Below are 21,234 nucleotides of genomic sequence, written 5' to 3' on the forward strand. Positions count from 1 at the left end.
TTAGTTTATTTCTTCAAGCGTGTCACTGGTTGGCAAACCTTAGAGTTGTATTATTAATAATTCCTGCACTTGCTTGCACTGCATTTTTAAGGGTGATGATTAATCACTGCATTTCTAATAAAATATTATATTTTTCTTTATCACGCTCTAGAATTTTGTTGTAGCTGTGGGTGCTGAGGGTTGGTTCCATATCTTTGATCTAAGTGGCATATCAATTAAGTCAGAGACTTCCAGTCATCATGACTTCCTATTTGGCGATGAACAGAAAGCATTTTTCACACAGCACATCCCTGCTAACACGAAAGTGATGCTCATTAGTGATATAGGTGAGTTGATGGAATATGTTGGTTCGGTGGTAGGGGTGGGGGCTGAGATAGAAGGGTTTGAAATTAGAGGTTTAAATAAGATGTGTTGGATTGTTCAAAGATGACATATGCTGCTTTGGCTGCAAATGAACTGTACCTATTTGGAAATGATTACAGCTTACAACAACTTGTTTGTTAATATAATAAAGATTTCCCATTTAGCAGACTTGTAAAATAATTGTTTCAGATCTCAGTATGTGTTTGTCTTCAACAATATCACAGATCCAATGAGCAAAAAAGATACTGGGCTTCTGTTGCATTTTGCATTTGCACTTGTTTATTGTTCATCAAATGTTCTTTGGTACTGGCTACCTATACTCCTCTACCCAACTGTACCCCTTGCTTTCTCCGCTGCTTTGCTCCCTTCCCTCACCTTGCCCCCTCCCCTGCCTTGCTTTCTTCTCCTGCCTCGCCCCCCTCTTAAATATACACAAGGACTCTGTCCCCACAGCTCTCTGTGGCAATGAATTCCAAAGACTCTCAATGAAAGAAGAAATTCCTCCTCATCCTAGTGTTAAATTGGCATTCCTTCATTCTGAGATTATGCCCTGGGGTCCCAGGCTCTCCTGTGAGCGGCAATATCCTCTCAGCGTTTACCCTGTCAAGCCCATTAAACATGTATGTTTTAGTGAGATCACCTTTTACTCTTCTAAAATCCAATGAGTGGACTCCCACCCTGTTTAAGCTTTCCTCATAAGACAATCCATCCATAATGGGGATCATCCTAGTGAATCTGAACTGCTTCTAAAGAAATAATATCTTTCCTTAAATAAGGAGACCAAAACTGCTTGCAATACTCCAGATGTGGTCTCACCAGTACTTGTACAGTTGCAGCAAAATTTCCATACTCTTGTACTGTCACCCCCTTGAAATGAAAGCCAACATTCCAGTAGCCTTCCTGATTAGCTGCTGCAACTGTGTGCTAGTTTTCTGTGTTTTCTTCACAAGTACCTTCAAGTCCCTTTGTGTTGCAGTTTTTCTCCATTTAAATAATACTCATGTTTTGTTCTCCCAAAATGAAAAATTTTACTTTTTCCCACATTATACTCCATTTGCCAACTTTTTGCCCAGGGGTGGCACAGTAGCACATGGTTAGCACTGCTGCTTCACAGCTCCAGAGACCTGGGTTTGAGTCCCAGCTTGGGTCACTGTCTGTGTGGAATTTGCACATTCGCCTCGTATCTGTGTGGGTTTCCTCCGGGTGCACCGGTTTCCTCCCACAGTCCAAAGATGTGCATGTTAGGTTGATTGGCCTTGCTCAAATTGCCCTTTAGTGTCCTGAGATGGGAAGGTTAGAGGGATTAGTGGATAAATATGTCGGGATATGGGGGTAGGGCCTGGGTGGGATTGTGGTCGGTGCAGACTCGATGGGCCAAATGGCCTCTTTCTGCACTGTAGGGTTTTATGATTTCTATGATTCTAACCTAGCAATCTGTCTTTGTAAACTGTTTATATCCCTCTTGCAACGTGCCTTTCCACCTATTATAGTGTTGGTTTGCAAATTTACCTACAGTATATTTGCATCCTTCAGCCAAATCATTAATATATATTGTAAACAGTTGCGGTCCTAGCAGTGATCCCTGTGGAACTGCACTGATTACAGGTCATCAACCTGAAAAAAGAATCCTTATTTGTTGTTTCCTGCCCATTAGCTTATTCTCCATCCATGCCAGTATACTACCTTTAACACCATGGTTCCTACCTTAAATTTAGCCTTTTGTGAGGGTACCTTGTCAAACGTCTTCTGGAAATCCAAATACAATACATCTACCACTTCCCCTCTATCCACCCTGGTGGGAGACTCCCTTGAAAAACTTTAATAAATTAGACATGATTTTTTTTCATGAAGCCATGCTGACTCTGCTTGATTAGATGATGATTTTCCAAATGTGCTGCTATTCCTTCCTAATAATTAATTCCAACATTTTCCTAACTATAGATGTTAGGCTAATTGGCCTATAATTACCCACTTTCTCCTTCTCTCCCTTTTTTGAATAAGGAATGATATTGGCAGTTTTCCAACCCTCTGGTACTTCTTTAGAATCCAAGGATTTTTGGAAAATTATAACTAATGCATCCACTATCTCTGTAGCTACTTCTTTTAGGATCCTAGGATGCAAGCCATCAGGGCCAGGGTACTTAATGTCTTTAGCCCCATTAGTTTGTCTAATACTCCTTCTATAGTGATGGCGATGGCAACAGAAGAGTTGCCTTTTTCACCTCTGCATCCAATCCCACTGTGCTCCAAATTCGCAATACCCACATTCACTCTGACAATGTCTGTCTCAGGATGCGCTCTCTCCCACTACTTGTCTGCAAAGCTCGGTGATCATTCCCTTCCCCAGCCTCACTAGTCTCACTGCCTCGCTACCTTGCCCCGCTTCACCGCCTTCCCTCACTTCACCCTGTTCTTCATCCCCGATCCCTTTCTTTGTTCCTGCTTGCTTGCCTTTTTTGCCTGTTTCACGTTCCGTGCCCTCATTGATTTTTGTAACCCCGCAACTTCTCTCTTCATCTTATTTGCCCTCTCGCCTTTCATAAAATTATAGAATCACTGCAGTGTGGAGGGAGACCGTTTGGTCCATCGAATCTGCGCCAACTCCAACCGAGCATCCCACCCAGGCCCTATCCCCATAACCCCACATATTTACCCCATTCATCATCCTAACCTACACATCTTTGGATACTAAGGAACAATTTATCCCCCTAACCTGCACATCTTTGGTCTATGGGAGGAAACTGGAGCAGCTGGAGAAACCCACGCCGACACGGGGATATCATGAAAATGTCACACAGTCACCCAAGGCCAGAATTGAACTTGAACATAAGAAATAGGAGCAGGAGTAGGCCATCTAGCCCCTCGAGCCTGCCCCGCCATTCAATAAGATCATGGATGATCTGAAGTGGCTTAGTTCCACTTTCCCACTTTCTCCCCATAACCCTTAATCCCCTTGCCTACCAAAAACCTATCTACCCGCATCTTAAATATATTTAGCGAGGTAGCCTCCACCACTTCAACGGGCAGAGAATTCCAGAGACTCACTACCCTTTGAGCGAAGAAGTTCCTCCTCAACTCCGATCTAAACTGCCCCCCCCCATCTTGAGGCTGTGCCCTCTAGTCCTGCTATCCTTTCACCTCTATCCTCTCCACCTCTACCCTATCCATCCCTTTCATCATCTTATACGTCTCAATAAGATCCCCTCTCATCCTTCTAAACTCTAACAAGTACAAGCCCAGTCTATTCGGCCTCTCCTCATAGCTCAACCCCCTCAACTCCGGTATCAGCCTAGTGAACCTCCTCTGCACTCCCTCCAAGGCCAAAATATCCTTGCGCAAGTGCGGCGACCAAAACTGCACACAGTACTCCAGCTGCGGCCTCACCAGTGCCCTGTACAGTTGCAGCAAGACCTCCCTACTTTTATATTCAATCCCCCTTGCTATGAAGGCCAACATCCCATTTGCCTTCCTGACCACCTGCTGCACCTGTAGGCTGGGTTTTTGCGACTCATGCACAAGGACCCCCATGTCCCTCTGCACCGTAGCATGCTGCAGCTTTTCGCCCTGTAAGTAGTAGTCCTTCCTACTATTATTCCTACCAAAGTGGATGACCTCACACTTGCCAACATTGTATTCCATCTGCCAGGTCCTCGCCCACTCGCTCAGCCTATCTAGATCCTTCTGCAGACTTTCCACACCCTCCGCACAATTTGCCGTTCCACTTATCTTTGTGTCATCAGCAAATTTTGACACCTTACACTCGGCTCCCTCCTCCAGATCATCTATATAAATGGTAAATAGCTGAGGCCCCAGCACCGACCCCTGGGGCACTCCACTAGTCACCGACTGCCAATCCGAATAGCACCCATTGACACCCACTCTCTGCCTCCTATTTGACAGCCAATCCCCTATCCACGCTAGCACCTTACCGCCAACTCTATGCTCCCTAATCTTCTGTAACAACCTTTTGTGCGGCACCTTATCAAGTGCCTTCTGAAAATCGAGAAACACCACATCCACCAGTTCCCCTCTATCCACCACACTAGACACATCCTCATAGAGTTCCAATAAATTTGTCGGACACGACTTCCCCTTAACGAATCTGTAACAGTAATGCTAACCACTGTGCCACCATGCCGCCCTTTTCTTGCCTCCTCGCCCATCTTGCCCCTTGCCCTTTTTGCCCTCACTTTTTTATGCATCACATGCTATTTTTGCCCACTTCATCTCCTTCGCCCCTGCCTTCACATCCCGCCCTTGCCTACTTTGCTCCCCACCAATGCTTTTGTGTCTCGCTCACCCTTTTTCCTACCTTCTTGTCTCCTATGCTATTTTACTAAATTTTCTAAGCCTTTTCACTAAATACGATATTTGAATGAACAGAAATAGACAGTATTATTAACATGTAGGCTTGCCTGCCTGTTGTGGACGACACTAGATCTTGCCAGTGCTTCTGATTTTATATTGTACCTGGAATTTCAAAATTATGTTTTGATTCATTTTGCATAAGTATTTTGGTTGCATTTTTCTTCTGAACATATTTCCTATGTTCTATGCTTTTTTTTGATGAACAAAGTATTACAACGGCATAATGCTCCGATGTTACGTAATTAAAAAGTGGAGACTGCTTTAAGTTGTTTCTAATTAAGTACCTTAACCTTTAGAATCAAGGATCAAAAAAATCTTCTTTGTAGATTACTTATAACTGGAATTTTCTGGTCCTCCCTTGCATCGCCTGCCTGCGCATGGTTCTTTCTGCCCTGCTGAAATCAATGGCCATTTGTGTACGTCACCAGTTGTGCTGCTGGGGATCCTGCCACAGAGTAGGAGGGGGAAACGACACTGCCTTTGATGGGACTGGAAGGAAAAAGGGCAAAAATCCTGTCCCATGTGTCTATTTGTGCTCTTTTGCTAGCTAATGATTGCACTGTGTCACACATTACGTTGGATATTAGGGTGGGACGTCATGCAGGGCCTGCAGCTCTCTTTACTTAGCAGGTGGAGTCTATTTAAATACTGTACCCTGCACCAAGTTTGCAGGGTTTATTTAAAAAAAGGTCCCTGCAAAATTCAGCAAACAGAATGCAACCAAAAACATAGCAGCATCTCCTGATAAAAGTAGTGCGATCTCTTCAGCAAAATGCAATCAGGGAAGGGTAGTTACATGCAAGTTATGGCATGGAACCATTCCCAGATATTTAAGCAGTGGGATCCCAGGTGTGATGCAAAATTATTCATTCATCTCGGGCATGATGTGGAGATGCCGGTGTTGGACTGGGGTGGGCACAGTAAGAAGTCTGTCAACACGAGGTTAAAGTTCAACAGGTTTATTTGGAATCATGAGCTTTGGGAGAGCTGCTCTTTCAACAAGTGAATGATGAAGGAGCAACACTCTGAAAGCTCGCAATTCTGTTTGGGAACAGTGGTTTCACCACATACAGTCTTACTGGTACAAGACTGAGATACACTGAATACTTGTGACCCTGACTTTATAGTTACAGGTTTGGCAAAAACTGAGTTAATAATGTGACCAGTTGAAAACAACGATCCTATATAGCCGCAGTAAATGGGATATGGATTAACATTTAAAAATAGGACAACTAGTTGGTTATGTGATGGCTCACATGTTTATACCCCAAATTCTTCTACATAAATTGCTAATCTCAATGGATTTGGAGAGGAGCCATAGGATGAAAAAGGGCCATCTTCCCCAGATGAGTGAGGATCATCCACTCAAAGCATGGAAACAAAGAAAATAGGAGCAGGCCGTTTGGCCCTTCAAGTCTTTTCCACCATTCATTATGATCATGGCTAATAGCCTGATCCTGTTTTCCCTCATAATCTTTGATCAGCAGGGGCAGTGCATGGTGAGGCTTTCTACGCCTTGCTCTTAACTATTCAAGTTATATCTAGATAAGCAAAATGTAAATTCTATTTATAAGTTTGAAATTATGGACAATAAATACACTAAAATGATAATTTTGATGGCTTCTTCATGCAGATGGAGATGGAAAGTGTGAAATGGTGGTAGGTTACACTGACCGGGTAGTGAGAGCATTCCGTTGGGAAGATTCTTCTGTTGATAGTTCTGGACAGCTGGTGCTACTGAAAAAGTGGCTTCTGGAAGGACAGGTATGGGTCAGTAACCCTGAGATGAAGGTTGATTATTTCATTTTGTAGATGAATGTCCCAAAGTGCTTTACATGTAATAAAAACACAGATGTTTAATCTACAAAGGAGATATTAAGAAGTGTTTTAAGGAAAATTGTAAAAAAAGATTTAAGAACATAAGAACATAAGAAATAGGAGCAGGAGTAGGCCATCTAGCCCTTCGAGCCTGCCCCGCCATTCAATAAGATCATGGCTGATCTGTCGTGGCTCAGTTCCACTTTCCCGCCCTCTCCCCATAACCCTTAATCCCCTCTCTTATCAAGAACCCATCAACCCGCTTCTTAAAAATATTTAGCGAGGCAACCTCCACCACTTCAATGGGCAGAGAATTCCAGAGATTCACCACCCTTTGAGTGAAGAAGTTCCTCCTCAACTCCGTTCTAAACCGCCTCCCCTTTATCTTGAGGCTGTGCCCCCTAGTCCTACTGTCTTTTTTGAGCGGGAAGAGTCTCTCCACCTCTATCCTATCCATCCCATTCATCATCTTATAAGTCTCAATGAGATCTCCCCTCATTCTTCTAAACTCTAACGAGTACAAGCCTAGTTTATTCAGCCTCTCCTCATAGCTCAATCCCCTCAACTCCGGTATCAGCCTAGTAAACCTCCTCTGCACTCCCTCCAGGGCCAAAATATCCTTGCGCAGGTGCGGCGCCCAAAACTGCACACAGTACTCCAGCTGCGGCCTCACCAATGCCCTATACAGCTGCAGCAAGACCTCCCTACTTTTATATTCAATCCCCCTCGCCTGAATGTTGTGCTTTTCACATGCTCAAGTCATCCAAAGAACTTTACAGGTGATGGAATACTTTAGAAGTGTAATCGCTGCTGAAAAGTAGGAAAAGTAGCCCCCAATTTCCACAACTCAGTCCCAGAAACAGCAAAAACGAAGAGCTGGGGAGGCTCCAGAGTGAGGGGTCCAGCCAGCTGAAGGCATGATTACTAATTGTGGAGTGCAGGTAAGTGGGGCATGAGTAAAAGATGAGTGAGTTCTTGGCATGAGGTGCTAGAAAGCTGGGAGAGGTTACAGTGTTATAAAATCCAGACCATGAAAAGATTTAAATACCATGACAGATTTTTGTGGTTCACTGATCAGGCACGGCAGCGCCTCCCTCGTGATTTGCTCTCCTGGCTAAGGAAAAAGGGGACTGTGGGGGATATTGCAAAATTACTTTGGCATATCATTTACCTCGAAGGAAGAAGTTTGTCAGCAGAGAAAGTCATGTGCTGTTAAATACAGGTTTGGGGGATATCTGACTCTATACCTGAGCACTGCTGGTCTTGTTTGATCCTTATGATTTCTATTTTGTTGCAATAGGTAGACAGTCTGACGGTGAATCCAGGCCCTGATGGGACCCCAGAACTAATGGTCTCACAGCCAGGCTGTGGATATGCAGTTCTACTCTGTACCTGGAGATCGGACCAGGAAAGGACACCAAAAAGAGATCCATCTGGAGCCTCTAACAGGTAAAATTCCAAAGAACATACAGATCACTTTATAACAACAATTTCAACAGTGAATTCACAATGATACTTCTTAATCTCATTAGGCCTCCACATTATCTAGGAGGAAGAGTTATCAGCAGGAAGATTTATCAATTGTTATAGAGAGATGTGGGGGATGCCTGGTGCTACACTTGAGCATTGATAAAATGCAGTAATTGTGCTTTCTGGTATTTTACCAATTAGGCAATGTTGGGGGATCAGGAAGCTGTTTCTGTGTTCAAGCCTCGTTTAATTTATTTGTTCATGAAAATGAAGTGAGGCTCTTTGCCTTGTGTTTTGATTAGTCTCTTGTCTTAGGCACAACAACATTTTGCAATAGGAAAGCCTTCCTAGCGAGAAGGTAATTTGCTTTGGTTTATTCAGTTTTTTAATTGTTTTGGTTTGTTTTTGTTATGTCAAGTTAGGAGCGTTATAAGGATATGAAAGCAGATCTAGCTAAAGTGAATTGGGAAACTAGGTTAAAAGATAGGACAGTTGAGGTTCAGTGAAAGTTTTTTAAGATGATATTAAATAACTCACTGCAAAGATTTATCCCAATGAGAAAGCATGCACACACACATATACATTTTCCATTCCCCACTTTCACACGTATGAATACACTCATCCTCCCTTCACAATCACTCTTACCACTCCCTGCCAACACACACTCACAAACACATTCATCCCATCACACGCACACACACACTCACATGTTCACCCCATCTCTCACATGCTCAACTCATCCCTCACGCAGGCACTCGTGCGCCCTCACTAAATACACTGGTGAAGGATGGTGGGGATAAATGAATGGAACAGAAACCTGGAGAGAGGCCTGAGGCTGAGTGGCACCCAATTGTGGGTGCCTGTCGAGTAGATTGCCTAGAACCGGGGAGCACAGGAGTTCTGTGACATCATCGCAAGATCATGTGAGGCAGGTGCACGAGTGTTGGAAGTGCTCCTGTCATCAATTAAAGAGACTATCAATTCAATTAAAGGGCCAATCGACTCCAATTTTGAGAGGACCTTTCATTTTTATACTTGCTGCATGGTCAGTTGGGTAGGGGGTTCTTTTCATATTTTCAACTTTCTGGATCCAGTTGGTATCTAAGGGCCAGAAGGTGAGGAGAAAAGAGTTTAAAATTGGGATGAGGATTTACATGGCAGTTATCCAGATGTGCAATCTTCCCTGGACAATTGGCCTGCAAGTTAAATTGAAAACTTCGGATGGTTCCAACAGAGCTACACTAATAGTTACTCAGAAAAAGTTGGAAGAATTGAAACCTCTTCTAACTTCTGAATAACTATTGTAAAGGCCCAGACCACTCTTGCATGTGACTCCAGCCACAGCTTTGATACTCCATGATATGCCCCACATAAACAAATAACGCCCCCCCTCCCAATAAGATTCTACCCCACCCGCACAAGACCATTCCCCTTCCCTGGGACTGGCTTTCACCCCCACCACCTGAGATTCACTGCTAGAGGTCTAGCTAACAAGGTTCAATCCCTCCTGCTCTGCCAAACCCCAGCCATTAACCTTGGGACGTTTTCCATTTCCCTGGCCTGTCAGTTTCAATGGGACCTTTAAACTTAACTGGTTTACAGCAGCTAATGCTGTAATAAAGGGGGCATGTCGTTCACTTTGACAGAACTGGACTTCAGTGCTGAGCCTTAAATACAGTTACACAGTCTGGATCTCGCCTGGTCCGAGTGAGAAAGTTGGGCAAGGTAGGTATGGAGAAAATTTAGTGTAATTAATTGAGCATGGAATGACAATCTGACGTTGATTGCCGAAGAAGTTATAGATCACAAAGATTGTGCAAATATGGCCTGAAAATACTAGCCTTTAATATCTGTGCCCTCGAACGGATTCTTCACCTGAAAGTTTTACCTTTAGCAGCTCAGGATTTCAGGTATTCTTGGACTGTTTGTGGGACCTTCATGCTGAAATTTATTGTCATGCTTACCTTCACAAAATCAACACTCTAGTGTGTGTCAAAATAATTTAGTGGCTGTGAAGTACTTTTGAATTTTTTGAAGAATTGATGGGTACTAAGAAAGCAGGTTCTTTTTCTTGTGTAAGCATTGACCTAATCACAAATTGGATCAAGAATGAAAGTGGGCAAAAATCAGATGGAACTGAAAACACTAGGGACTGACAGCTGATGAAGAATGTATGCTGCACCTTCTGTGCTGCAATATTTAAATCTCAGATCTCCTTCCTACTGTTTATTTTATTATCTCCTCTTTATGCATCTTTTCTGTGGAGCGGTCTCTAATTTTAGTTTAGCAGTGGTAGTCTGATTGGAAATCAGGAATGAGAGTTGATCTTCAAGCATCACTATTTGCTCTATCCTGTGCACACAGCCTCAACCAACAGCAGCTACGAAATTGCAGTAACGTTCAACAGCCACAGCATGCCGTGGAAGTACTATTAATATCATGAGGTCTTTTGGGATTGAATATTACTGTCCACCAGAAATAATAAAGATATGTTTTAAAATTCAGTTAACTATTCACATCAACTGGCATAGATTTAGGATTAATAACTGGTATAGATTTGGGATTTAATCTCTAATGTTATTGGAAAAATGTAGTAACTTTAGAGATTAAAATGACATGCAAAATCAGATACACGTAGATGCGCACACGATGACTTTCTGGATATTCTGAGGTTATTTGCACAAGTGTGCAGAGAGGGAAGTTAGTTTAGTCTCTGATTTTGACCTTGTGATGTTTGATTTATTTCCAGTTGCGTAGAATGACATTTCTTAAATTCTTAATTGTGTTTGGTGGTTTTAGTATTGGTTTACTTATAGAATAAATGAATGATTTGCTGGCACAGTGGTTAGCACCATTGCCTCACAATGCCAGAGACCTAGGTTCAATTCCCAGCTTGGGTCACTGTCTGTGCGGAGTCTGCATGTTCTCCTGTGTCAGAGTGGGTTTCCTCCAGGCACTCCGGTTTCCTCCCACAGTCCAAAAGATGTGCTGCTTAGGTGCATTGGCCATGCTAAATTCTCCCTTACAGTACCCAAACAGGTGCCAGAGTGTGGCAACCGGGGGATTTTCACAGTAACTTCATTGCAGTGTTGATTTAAACCTACTTGTGACATTAATATATAAACTTCAACTGATTTGAAAAAAAACCCCTGAAATGCAGCATGTAGGATTAAGGAGCAGGCATGTACTTGAGATTACGCATTGATATTTTGTGGTGATGAACCTGTTATGAGGAAGCCAGCAGATTGCCCAAGAAGGTTGTCATCACAAAGAAAGAAAGACTTGCATTTCTATGGCATTTACATCCCAAATCGCTTTATGATCAATTAAGGACTTTTGAAGTGTAGTCACTGTTGCAACACAGGAAGAGAAGTTGAATGTTTGGGAATAGTCTCCACCTGCCCACTTAGAAGAATTTGAGGATAGGGGAGAGGGAACAAGAGGCAAAGAAAAAGTATGAAGGAAAAAACGAACATACAAATATTAGAAGTTGTTAGGTTCTTGTGTTTTTAGACAAGGAAGAAGCCAAGGCTTTCGACCAGCCTGACTCCAGAGGAGAGCGTGGAAAGGCTGCAAAAAGTTGTAAAATGAATAGATGATAATTTTGTAGGAAAATTCATTCAACTACAAAAGATCTTTGGAAAATAAGTTACATGACTTCATTTGGAACAATAATATTCTATAATTAGGAGAGGGAACTGAGATAGAGGCTGAGATGCTGAGAGAGAGGTACATTAGAGTGTAGTAAGAGACTAGAAGAGAGTGCAGAAAGAATTAGGCTCAGATAGACTCCTGCAGATATTCAAAAAGCCAGGACGAGATAGCAGCAGCATTAGTATCTACGTGTAAACATTGAACAGAAGGAGAGAGAGAATGCCAAACACTGATGGATGGCAAATTCCTATCTTCAAAACTGGAGACAGAGCTAATTCAGGGAATTGTTAGCTTAATGTTGGTGTTTGGAAATATGCTAAAATCTTTGTGAAAGGATGAGATGACAAAACACCTAATAATGGAGAATATCATGTTTTAGCAATTGTATTGAATTATCTGAAAAAGAAAGTAAAGGGATTGAAAGAGAAACAACTGATATAGTATATGTAGATTTTCAAAAGGCCTTTGATAGATTGCCAAAACAGAGTTTCATGATAAATTTAAGAGTCTGACAGGGTCAAGGTCAGGCAGCAAAATGAATTGAAAGATGACTGTAAAACAATAAACATGATGTAGGAATTAGAGGAATTTTCTCAGTCTGATGGAAAAGCAAGAAATTGTGTCCCACAGGGATAATAAGTAATGATGGGGAGAACTTCACCAAAATACAGAAAGGCACAGCAGGTTTGCAGAGGAGCCGGAGAAATAGTAACTGAAATTCAGTTTAGCAAAGTGTGAGTTGCTCATTTTGGTAGGAAAATAAGGAGAATACTTTATTCTTTGGAAGGTAAGAAACTAAATAGGGCAGAGGAGCAAATAAATTTGGAAATGCAGATGCATGAATCCTAAAGTAGCAATACCAGTTAATGAGGCAATAAAGATTGCAAACAAAATACTGGAGTACATGATTCATACATAAAACTTAGAATCAGGAGTATACAATTTGGCCCTTTGAACCTGGAGGGATAGAATACAAAAACAAGGAGATCATTTGTTCATAGAATTTTAGCCAAACCACACTCGTGTTTCACGCTGTGTTCCTGAAAAGTTTAAGTGAAACATCTTTAAGTGAATCACATTTTCCCATTACAACAAATTTAAGTTTGTAGCTACGTTTTGTAAGACCGTTCTCATCAGAAAAAGCATTAAATACTATGCATTCTTAAATTCCTATATTTGTAAATTAAATATTTAAAAATATATAATACATTAAAAAATATATAAGAAATATGCTAATTCTTTTATTTACCTCACGCTCACCAGCTGTCCCACAGGCCAACTCTTTCGAAGACTTCCTCTCCCCATGCCTCTATATCCGCCCACTAATCACTCACTCCCTCCCATTTGCTCACTCCCCCCCCCATTTGCCCAGTCTGCCTCACCGTCGCCACTCCCCCCTCCCGTCGCCCACTGGCCCCACTACCCCCCCCAGTTACTCACACTCCCATATGCCCAAGTGCACCCCCCATTCACCCACCCCTTCTACTCACTGACTTCCCCTATTCACCCACTCCTCAATTCTTGCCCTTTCTTGCCTACTTGTCCCTACTTGTCACTCCCTCCTGCTTGCCTGTTTTCTCCCACTCGCTGCTTCCCTGCTGGATGACACTTAATGAGGAAACTCAAGATGGGGATGTACAGAATTGCATGCAGTTGTGGTCTTCAAATTACTAAAAGATGTTGAAGCTCTGTAGAAAGTGTAGGCCAGATTTATAATGATTACCAAAATTGAGAGGCTCCAATTGTCAGGAAAGAACAAACAGATGGGACCTTTGCAGAGGTCAGAGAGGAATTCTGACGATTTTAACCCCTATTACATGTTCATTGGTGGTGGAGAGCATTGTGATGTCATGTTGCAACTATGCAACATGACTGAATAGAATCATCTTGATGGCCAAAGTGGTCTTTCTCTGTTTGTCTTGTTTATGTAAAATCCCATGAGGAAAAGGGATTACAGATACAAGGCAGACTGATCTTGATCAATAGAATAGAGTCCCTACAGTGCAGAAGGAGGCCATTTGGTCCATCAAGTTTGTGCCAACTCTCCAAAGACCATTTTACTGAGGCTCACCTGCCCACCCTATCCCTATAACCCCACATATTTACCTTGGCCAATCCACCTAACCTGCATATCTTTGGATGATGGGAGGAAACCAGAGCACCTGGAGGAAACCCACACAGACAAGGGGGCAAGATGCAAAGTCCATGCAGTCACCCAAGGCCGGAATCAAACCCGGGTCCCTGGCATTGTGAAGCAGCAAAGTTAACCACTTGGCACCCAAACTGGTGTTTATGTTCCACATGAGTTTCCTGCCCACTTCACCTGACTCTGTCAACATATCTTATTTTCCTTTCTTCATATTTATTCATCCTCCCTTCACAAAAGACTTTTCTGATTTCTTTTGCACCCTCCTTTGCATTGCCCCATTATTGGTAGTCATGGTTTTGAGCTGCCTCTATTGTATTCATTCCTAAACTCTTGCCTCCTTCCTTTCCTCTCTCTCTCAATCTCCCTTTTTTTCTGTAAGATTCTCCTTAAAATCCAAATTTTTAGTAACCCCTTTTGACATCATCTTTGGCTCAATGTTGAATTTTGTCTGATTACATTTCATGAAGCACCTTGGGGCAGTAAAGGTGCTCAATAAATTCTGTTGTTGATTTATTGCTGGTCAATCTCTCATGGTTTGCACCACTTTGTCTTTGCATTGGCTATTTTCCTATTTTCTACCTCTCATGACTTTTTTCCTTAACTACTCCTTTTGTTTATCAGTCATTTCTTTTGGTGGGATGTGCTGGTTAATCTGATGTAATTTGGCAGTAAAAGCAACCACAGTTGGCTGCGACAAAGAGTCATCTGGACTCGAAACGTCAGCTCTTTTCTCTCCTTACAGATGCTGCCAGACCTGCTGAGATTTTCTAGTATTTTCTCTTTGGGTCACAATTGGCTGTATTTAGGATGTGAATTGTGAAGCAAATATGACTTTCATTAATTCTTATCTCTTTTGCCAATTGCCCATATCTTTCCCTGTTTTCAGATCTATCATGTGTCTAATTCTTTCACTTCAGTTTGTTCACTTCCTTACTATGGTGGATCTCCAAGGAAAGAAGCAGCATTTGTTGGCATAGTTCTCTAGCCAGAGATAAGTTTGGATCCTTGCCTCTGTGATCATATTAATATAGGTATAGAATAATGAATTTTAGAAATTTATTGGACTGTGGGGCAAATTGCAGCCTTTTCTGCTTCTTTCCTCATCCCAATATGTGTGCATAAAAAAAACCTATACAATGATCAGAAATAGGAATTTAGTTGATTTCTCCTTCCTAACTGAGTAGTACAAAGGCCAGTATTGATGTTTCATCCACTGTTCTAGCTTAGCTTAGTTAATTCAGAACAACTTGGGAATTGAATCTGTACTTTCTTTGGCAATGTGGCTCAGCTACTCTGTTGAGTATTGGAAAATTAAAATGCTCAGTTGAGCAAATATTGTTCTAAGCATATGTAAATCACCAAGAGTGAAAAATTGTTGTTTAAGTCAGGGGTTTTCATCCCAGAACCATGTTTATATTGTTAATTCTCTTTTCAGAACCCACATTTTCTTTTTTCTTCTGTACAGTGAGGGTCTGATCCGGGACGTTATTCTTCATCAGACTTCGGGCCGGATTCACAATAAAAATGTTTCCACACATTTAATTGGCAGTATCAACAGAGGTAAGTGTGTGAATCCTTGAAAACCTTCACCAACTATGAAACTAAGATTGAAGTGCAAAGACTTCAAGCTGCCTTATCTTCTACTTTGTGCAGTTGGCACAAGTGTCCACTGAATTGGCTATTTCTTCTGTTCTAATGTGGAGTTGAGCTGGAGTATCGGCTATAATAGTATTAAATGAGATAGGGTGCAAGGGCTGAAAGGCCTACTGATGTTCCTATTTTTGTTATGTTCTTAATAAATCTTAAGTAGTAATTTTTTTTCCCCTTTTCATTCACAGGTTTTAAGTCGGTCCGCCTTGTGTCCAACGAGGGGCATACATGCGATGGGTCGTACTGGGGCTGCTCTTGGTTGTTCGAGATTGGCCTGGTGCTTCATGTCGTTAGTGTGTGCCTAAACTGGACCAGATACTGGGCAAGACGACAGCTCAGTGACTATCGCTGATTGCTGTGCAGACACATGGATTTGGGCCGGTGTCTGTGGGAGTTTGTGCATTCTCCCTGTGCTTGCGTGGGTTTTCTCCGGGTGCTCCGGTTTCCTCCCACACCCCAAAGATGTGCTGTTAGGCTGATTGGCAGGAATAAGTTGTCCCTAAATCAGTTTCCCTCAATCTGGATGGCCATAAAACATTAGACAAGGGTTGTGGGTGGAGAGGGGGACTGGTGGTGTTGAGATGGCGGCGCGGGCTCATTGGGCTGAAGGGCCTGTTTCCCGGGCTGTTTTTTGTTCTTTGTTCTTCGTTCTTTGTTCTATGAACAATAATTTGGGCTGGCCACCTTGTATCTGAATATTATCTATAATATGTAGTGTGCATTGATAAAGTTAGCTCATTTTTGTTAGTTAATATACAATCATGGTGTACAGGTATGTCAACTCCTAGAATCCTACAATGCAGAAGGAGGCCTTTCAACCCATTGAGTCTGCATCGACCACAATCCCATCCAGACCCTATTCCCATAATCCCATGTATTTACCCTAGCTTGTCACCCTGACATTAAGGGACAATTTAGCATGGCCAATCAACTTAACCTGCACATCTTTGGACTGTGAGAGGAAACCCATGCATACATGGGGAGAACTGCAAACTCTGCACAGTGATGCAAGTCGGGACTCGAACCCAGGTCCTTTGCACTGTGAGGCAGCAGTGCTAACCACTGTCCTGCCAGTAGACATGTGATTATAAGAAGGGATAAACCCTACAGCAGGACATCCCATTTTTTGAAAAGAGTGTATGGTGTGTTCCTATTGCTGTACTCCCAAAACTGATTGTAGTTATTTGAACCTAACGTTTTTCTGTAATGTGTCATGATTTTACCCGTTGATTGAACCATTTAGATTTAAATCTGTAACTCACTCTCGGGCATTAATCATTTTGCATGCGATTCATCTGATTTGCTCAATCAGATTTTAAATGAACATAAGAACATAAGAACATAAGAAATAGGAGCAGGAGTAGGCCATCTAGCCCTTCGAGCCTGCCCCGCCATTCAATAAGATCATGGCTGATCTGTTGTGGCTCAGTTCCACTTTCCCGCCCTCTCCCCATAACCCTTAATCCCCTCTCTTATCAAGAACCCATCAACCCGCTTCTTAAAAATATTTAGCGAGGCAGCCTCCACCACTTCAACGGGCAGAGAATTCCAGAGATTCACCACCCTTTGAGTGAAGAAGTTCCTCCTCAACTCCGTTCTAAACCGCCTCCCCTTTATCTTGAGGCTGTGCCCCCTAGTCCTACTGTCTTTTTTGAGCGGGAAGAGTCTCTCCACCTCTATCCTATCCACCCCATTCATCATCTTATACGTCTCAATGAGATCTCCCCTCATTCTTCTAAACTCTAACGAGTACAAGCCTAGTTTATTCAGCCTCTCCTCATAGCTCAATCCCCTCAACTCCGGTATCAGCCTAGTAAACCTCCTCTGCACTCCCTCCAGGGCCAAAATATCCTTGCGCAGGTGCGGCGCCCAAAACTGCACACAGTACTCCAGTTGCGGCCTCACCAATGCCCTATACAGCTGCAGCAAGACCTCCCTACTTTATATGCTCTTTGTTGCACGCATCAATAATCCATTTGAGTCTTCCAGATATTGTGGTAAAGAATTTGCAGTACTTCAAGTTGGAAAAAGCACTTGGTGTCTACAAAATGATAATCTTCCTTTAATTTTCTGAGTGTTGTGATATAGTGACTGTTTCTGCTGGCATTTTGAAGCAGCTTGGCACCTGTCTCAAGTCGTGCAGAATTTATGTGTAGGACATGCCCTGGAATAATTCTGCCAAATTGCTAAAAGAAAAAATTCACAAGCTTTCAGGTTTGCAACGTGAATGTCTTTTTGCAATTTTGTTTGTACCATTATCACTTTCTTGGAGCTGTTCCGCAACAAAGATTTATCTTTGAACAGCCTCATTTGGAGTCCATTAAGTTGTCCAAATTCAGTAAATGAAAATGACTGTCTTCACTTGCATTTATTTCTTGTCTAATGATAGCTATTCGACAGAAAATTCCACTAAATTGTGATTGGTATTTAAACTTGGAATTACAATTGGAATTCACATCTCGAGGTTGGCCCAAGGCTGTATAGTAATATAGTTAATGAACTACTTTAGAAGTGTAGATGTTTATGTTTTGTAGGTAAATGCTTCAGTGAGTTTGCATTCAGCATTGTTCACCTATCAGCAATTGAAGGGCCAGTTAATCTGTATCATTGGTTTGGTTGACTGATGAAAATTGTTTGGAACTTTGGGAGAAATCTCTGCTTTTCTTCAGTTATGCAATTGGATCATTTATCTTCACTAGAACCTGATCCCAAACACCCCCGTACAGTGCCTTATCTGGAAAGTCATGCCTTGAACAGGGTGGCACAGTGGTTAGCACTGTTGCCTCACAGCACCAGCGACCCGGGTTCAATTCCGGCCTTAGGTCACTGTCTGTGTGGAGTTTGCACATTCTCCCCGTGTCTGCGTGGGTTTCCTCCAGGTGCTCCAGTTTTCTCCCACAGTCCAAAGATGTGCGGGTTAGGTTAATTGGCTATGCTGAATTGATCCTAGTGTCAGGGAAGTGAAGAGTAAATAAATGGGCTTATGGGGTGGGTAGGATTGTGAACGGTGCAGACATGATGGGCCTCTTTCTGCACTGTAGAGATTCTATGATAAAGAGTACTACTTGAGTTGATTTTATATATTTGCTATTTTTTCTGAGCATGTTGCTTAGAAAATAGGACAAGGAAGTACAAAGCAGGGTAAGATACATTAAGAAAAGTGTACAGTTAAAACAAAACAGGAAAGTGCTGGTTTTCATAAGGTATTTTATAGGAAGTTAGAATACAATTTAAACTCAACAGTATAAGAAGTTGGGTCAGGATTATAAATGTCTATGAATGGATGTAGTAAGTTGACCAAAAGGAATTTATCTTATTATTTTATAGCAAGCCAATATGATTAGTGCAAAACAATTCATGTACTTGATTTGACTTCGTGCTTCAAGAAGAGCCGCATTAAGATAGTAATATACAGTATTGAACAAACAAAATTGGCATGAAGGCTTTGATAATTCAGAGAATTGAGTCATGTTGGGGCAGGGGTATGGAATTTGTTTGGGTTTTAGATGTTTGCATCTCAATTTGACTGATCTCATTCAGTCACATCTTACATGAACTACAGACAGGGTGCAGTCAGCCAATGTGATATGACCATACTAGAATACACTTTAGGAAGTATTTGTGAATTAGCAGATCTTTCATAGCTCTGCTCATATGTAATCTGCAGTTTGAAGTGTTGTTGTGATATTTAGCTGCCAACCATGGTTTTTCCTTTAAGGGCCATATATTACTCTAAAGTCTAGAGAATTGTGGTTATAGAGTTAGATTTTCATCTGACATTAGGTGGTGTCTGGATAAAGTGCAGGAAGGATCACACACTGAAAAGGCCGTCTTTTTCCTTTCATTCAAATTAGTGGCAAGAAAATGTAGCAGGCTGTATAAGAAATCTATAAACATGATATTTGTGTGGAAGTTTCATTTTGTTAAGGACTGTGCCACACAGTGTTTAATGTGAATAAGCCTTTCTTTCTAATTATACAATGAAAGCCTTGAAGAAGGTATAGGCATAAGAAAATATTGATAACTGTTCCCAGTAAAACATTTCATAATGTAATTAAATAAGTCTTTATATATTAAGTATTAAAATGGGTAAATCCAATTGAAATTTTAAATATGCTCCCTAATCAATTAGTTTATACTCGTCATCACAAGAATAAATGATTAACAATTTTGGCAGGAGTGCATGCTTTATCATGAAATTTGGTATAGCTACGTGCTAACCTCAGTCTTACTAATTTGAGGAGCTGCTGAAAAACGACCAACAGATTCTGTATGCAAAGAATGGTTTTGGGTTTGTGTACCTCATTAATCCTCCAAAGTGGAATGATGCAGATTATACCCGCATAAGTTATACCATGCTCAATTCCTGACTGCAACAACATAATTAAGTGAGACATTCCGTCAGGAAGGATGGAAAAAAAACGAGTATTCAGTATAAACAAGTGAAAAAAAAACATTTTCCTTTTTGTTTACAGGTTCCTGTGATGATGTGTCCAAGTCTGGCTTATTTGCTCTTTGTACATTGGATGGTAAGGACCTATAATAACTTTTAGTTTGGCATTACTGTTGATGATTTATACATGGGTTCAACAAAGTATAAAGTTATTATATTTAACAAAATAAAATGTAAGTTAAAAATAAATGGTAAACTATTGCTGCCTTCCAGGATATTTGCTGGTGTAAAATAGAACTGAAGCCAATTTATATATAAAGTTACACATTACAAGCCAACAACTGCAGTTTCGATATGTATTGATTTATAGACCTCAAAGGAACCCGCAGTTAAAAGCCACCACATACACATGATACAACTAACAGAATTTTTCCCTATCTTGAAAAAAAATAGGGTTAATGTGCATGAACAATATTTCAAAATGTAGGGATGTTCCTCTGGCTGCGGGGTCTAGAGCAAAGGGTCACAGTCTCAGGATATGGGGCATGCCATTTAGGACTGAGATGAGATATTTCTTCATTCAGAGGGTAGTGAACCTGTGGAATTCTCCACCACAGAAGGCTCTGGAGGCCAAGTTACTGAATATACTTAAGAAATAATTAGATAGATTTCTACACTCTAAAGGTGTCAAAGGAAACAGGAAGAGTGCAGGGGTATGGTGTTAAGACAGAGGATCAGCCATGATAATGTTGATTAGCAGGTCAGATTTGAAGGGCTAAAATGCCTACTCCTTCTGTTTCCTATATTTCTGTGTTTTACTATGTTTCCAGTGTCCTTAGAGTCAGCAACCAGGCAAAGATTTATGCTAATTGACAAAAGAATCAAAGGCTAATTGAGGAATAAAGCTTTTACATAGAGTTATGATTGAGAATGCATTGCCAGATGGGTGGTGGCAACAATTTTAATAAAAACATTCATAGAGAATTGAATAAGTACTTGAAGGGGAAAGATTGTTAGAAGAACAGGAAAGTGGGACTAATTTGATACTTTCACAGAGCAAGCACAGACTAGATGGATCAAATGGGTTTCTGTGCTGTTATTCTGTGATTCTAAGGACTCTTAGAATCACTTCATAGTAATAGTTAACATTCAGTTTGTTTTTTGACAAACTTAAAAATTTCCAGATATAACCATATTTCGATAATAATTTTATTTAGCTTGCAGCTGACGTAATCAGATTTTCTGACCCAGATTCAGAGACTTCAATAATCAGCCTGAGAGAAATAAATAATTTGTAAAGGAAGTTATTAGTACTATATAAGTTAAGTGGTTGTATGATTGTTTTAAGAGCTGATCACAAAATTTGATG

General features: G+C 41.4%; 1 protein-coding gene across 2 annotated transcripts in view; it reads left to right on the forward strand.

Moving 5' to 3' along the window:
- itfg2 (integrin alpha FG-GAP repeat containing 2) overlaps window positions 1–21,234 on the forward strand; it is a 55,894-nt gene that overhangs the window by 9,129 nt on the left and 25,531 nt on the right. For both annotated transcript variants that reach the window (XM_080190967.1, XM_080190968.1), the window contains exons 4-8: window positions 152–326; window positions 6,365–6,495; window positions 7,850–7,998; window positions 15,288–15,382; window positions 19,948–20,001. In XM_080190967.1, coding sequence (XP_080047093.1) covers window positions 152–326; window positions 6,365–6,495; window positions 7,850–7,998; window positions 15,288–15,382; window positions 19,948–20,001 — 604 coding nt within the window. The remainder of the gene's footprint in view (window positions 1–151; window positions 327–6,364; window positions 6,496–7,849; window positions 7,999–15,287; window positions 15,383–19,947; window positions 20,002–21,234) is intronic.

The sequence above is a fragment of the Carcharhinus amblyrhynchos genome, chromosome 6 (genome assembly GCF_965287045.1).
Source record: "Carcharhinus amblyrhynchos chromosome 6, sCarAmb.v2.hapA, whole genome shotgun sequence".
Taxonomy (NCBI): Eukaryota; Metazoa; Chordata; class Chondrichthyes; order Carcharhiniformes; family Carcharhinidae; genus Carcharhinus; species Carcharhinus amblyrhynchos.